General features: G+C 44.9%; 1 protein-coding gene across 1 annotated transcript in view; it reads left to right on the forward strand.

The window, feature by feature from the left end:
- The first annotated feature begins 48 nt into the window (after positions 1–48).
- LOC111672199 (dysbindin-like) overlaps positions 49–2135 on the forward strand; it is a 10620-nt gene continuing 8533 nt past the window's right edge. The window contains exon 1 of the mRNA XM_023429536.2: positions 49–509. Within this exon, the coding sequence (XP_023285304.1) occupies positions 467–509 (43 nt within the window). The 5' untranslated portion in view covers positions 49–466. The remainder of the gene's footprint in view (positions 510–2135) is intronic.

Here is a 2135-nt window from a genome sequence, read left to right on the forward strand (position 1 = left end):
CCCCCCCTCCCTAAGCTGCACAGCTCCTTACAACTCAACTGAGCCTGTCTGACAGAGAGAGCAAGACAGCGTGTGTGTGTCCATGTGTGTGTGTGTGTGTGAGACATAGAGAGGCATCCGAGATGAGAGTGTGAAGCAATGAGAGGGAAAACCTAGAAAGAACAGCAAAGGCAGTCAGAAAGGGGGAGGACGTCAGCCAGCACAGCCAAAAAAAGAGAAGAAAAAAAAGGCAGAGCAGATTAGAATAAAAGAGAGGACGAAAAAAGGGGAGGGAGATAAAGGGTAATGTGAGTCTACTGTGTTTGATGGTTCTGGCACCAAAGTCAAGAGACTGGCAATGACTAGATGACCAGCCACTACACACACCAGCATCCTGTCCTGGAGCCTTGACAGGAGGGGACAAGAAAAATCCCCACACACTCAAAGGCAAAACACTCTCTTCAAACAATCCCATATCCACTGGATCATGTCGTCTACTGGGTCAACCTACCACAACAAGCGACTGGCATGTAAGTAACCAACAGTGTATGAGTTGACAGAAATGCAGCTGAAGAGAACGTGGCACTAAGAAGAAAGACTTGCAGCACATTGTAACTTTATGAATTACTCTGCCTTGTTGCTGTAATTTCACATGTGACGTGCTCATCTCTCAGCTACGGGCAGTCATTTATCACATTCATTTGTAGAGCATAGTCTCTTCAGTTTCTAATTGAAAATGTTAGCATTTCATTAGCTAGAGAAGCTTTAATATAAAATAAGTAGTGGGGGATAAATTCCTGACGACTCACAACTGAGCATTCAGAGCCTGACAACAAAACAGTCGACTCCTTCATGAGATGTGTTCAGTGTTCGAGCATTAGTTAGTTTACTTAAGGATCAATACAGTATGTATATTAGGTGCTGTGTGGCTGCTACATAATATTCTCTAAGCTATTTTTAAGTTTCCTCTGAAAACTGTCCCCGAAGGATTAATTAAATTATTACCAACTAATAATTACACATATTCACTTAATCCTTTTACATCCTGGCCCAGCTCTGAACCAACCCTCATTAGCAGTAGAGCTCTAACTGTCCAAAGTAATAATAACAGCCAAAGGCCATCCCTTTTTAACCAAATTAGCCTGACGTCCTTGATGGTGGTGCAACGCTGTTGATCCAGATGAGGTTCAATTACATCAAAGGCATAACCACTACTACACACTTCTCCTAGAGTCTGACCAAACTAAAAGAAGAAAGTCTTCACTTAGAATCAGGGAAGCAAAGCGAGCTGCTGCCTGCTTGCCAGGGAAACACTGTCTTGCTATCTAACTGAACAAATGACCCCATGAGAGCAGTTTGCTCTACTTGAGCGTAGAGAGAACAATTTGCTGTTTTCTCATGCTACTTGCTGCTTTAATGAATAAATTTGTGTGTGGGTGAGTGTTTCTTACTGTATACAGAGTAGAGCCAGAGCACTGCATATGAGCTTTGTGCAGACTACTGAAAGCCCTGTTTTGATTGACCTTAATAGGGAGCAGTGGGCATGGCAGGAGGTCATCTTTGCATTTAGCCCTGAGTGAAGTGCCTTAATGGCTTCGGGAATGGGGATGGCCTGGGAGTACACAATCTGATCAGATACTTAGAGAGGGGTGGAGAAGATAAAAGAGTGAGTAATCACACATATATTTAAATAATGTGTCCATGTAAGTATTTATTGCTCCAGGCTTCAGGTTGAGCTTCCTGCAGTATGACGTAGTATGACGATGATGGCGGTGGGTGCTGTGGAAAGAGGCGGGACACGGTATCATAAATGGCCTGTCTGGATTTACTTTCTACTACGTGGTTGTGTGTTTATGGATAGGCGTGTGTGTTTGTCTGTGTGTGTGTGTGTGTGTGTGTGTGTGTGTGTGTGTGTGTGTGTGTGTGTGTGTGTGCAGTCAGGGGAGTCGGGAGGCACGGTGGGGGAGGTGGCTGTTGTGGTGCAGTGATCTCACTCATAAATGATTTATGCTTGATGGACTGCTGTGGCTACGAGGCCGGCAGAGAAGAGTGAGCGGCTCGGTAAATAACAACAGTAATACCTAAAAATGATGGGGCTGTATGCTGCTGGGAGCTGGGTGACACCATCATCAGTCCTGAGGTGGGGGTGAGGGGGG

This window comes from Seriola lalandi, unplaced genomic scaffold (assembly GCF_002814215.2).
Source record: "Seriola lalandi dorsalis isolate HSWRI2012SDOR001 ecotype SW California unplaced genomic scaffold, Sedor1 jcf7180002054896, whole genome shotgun sequence".
NCBI lineage: Eukaryota > Metazoa > Chordata > Actinopteri > Carangiformes > Carangidae > Seriola > Seriola lalandi.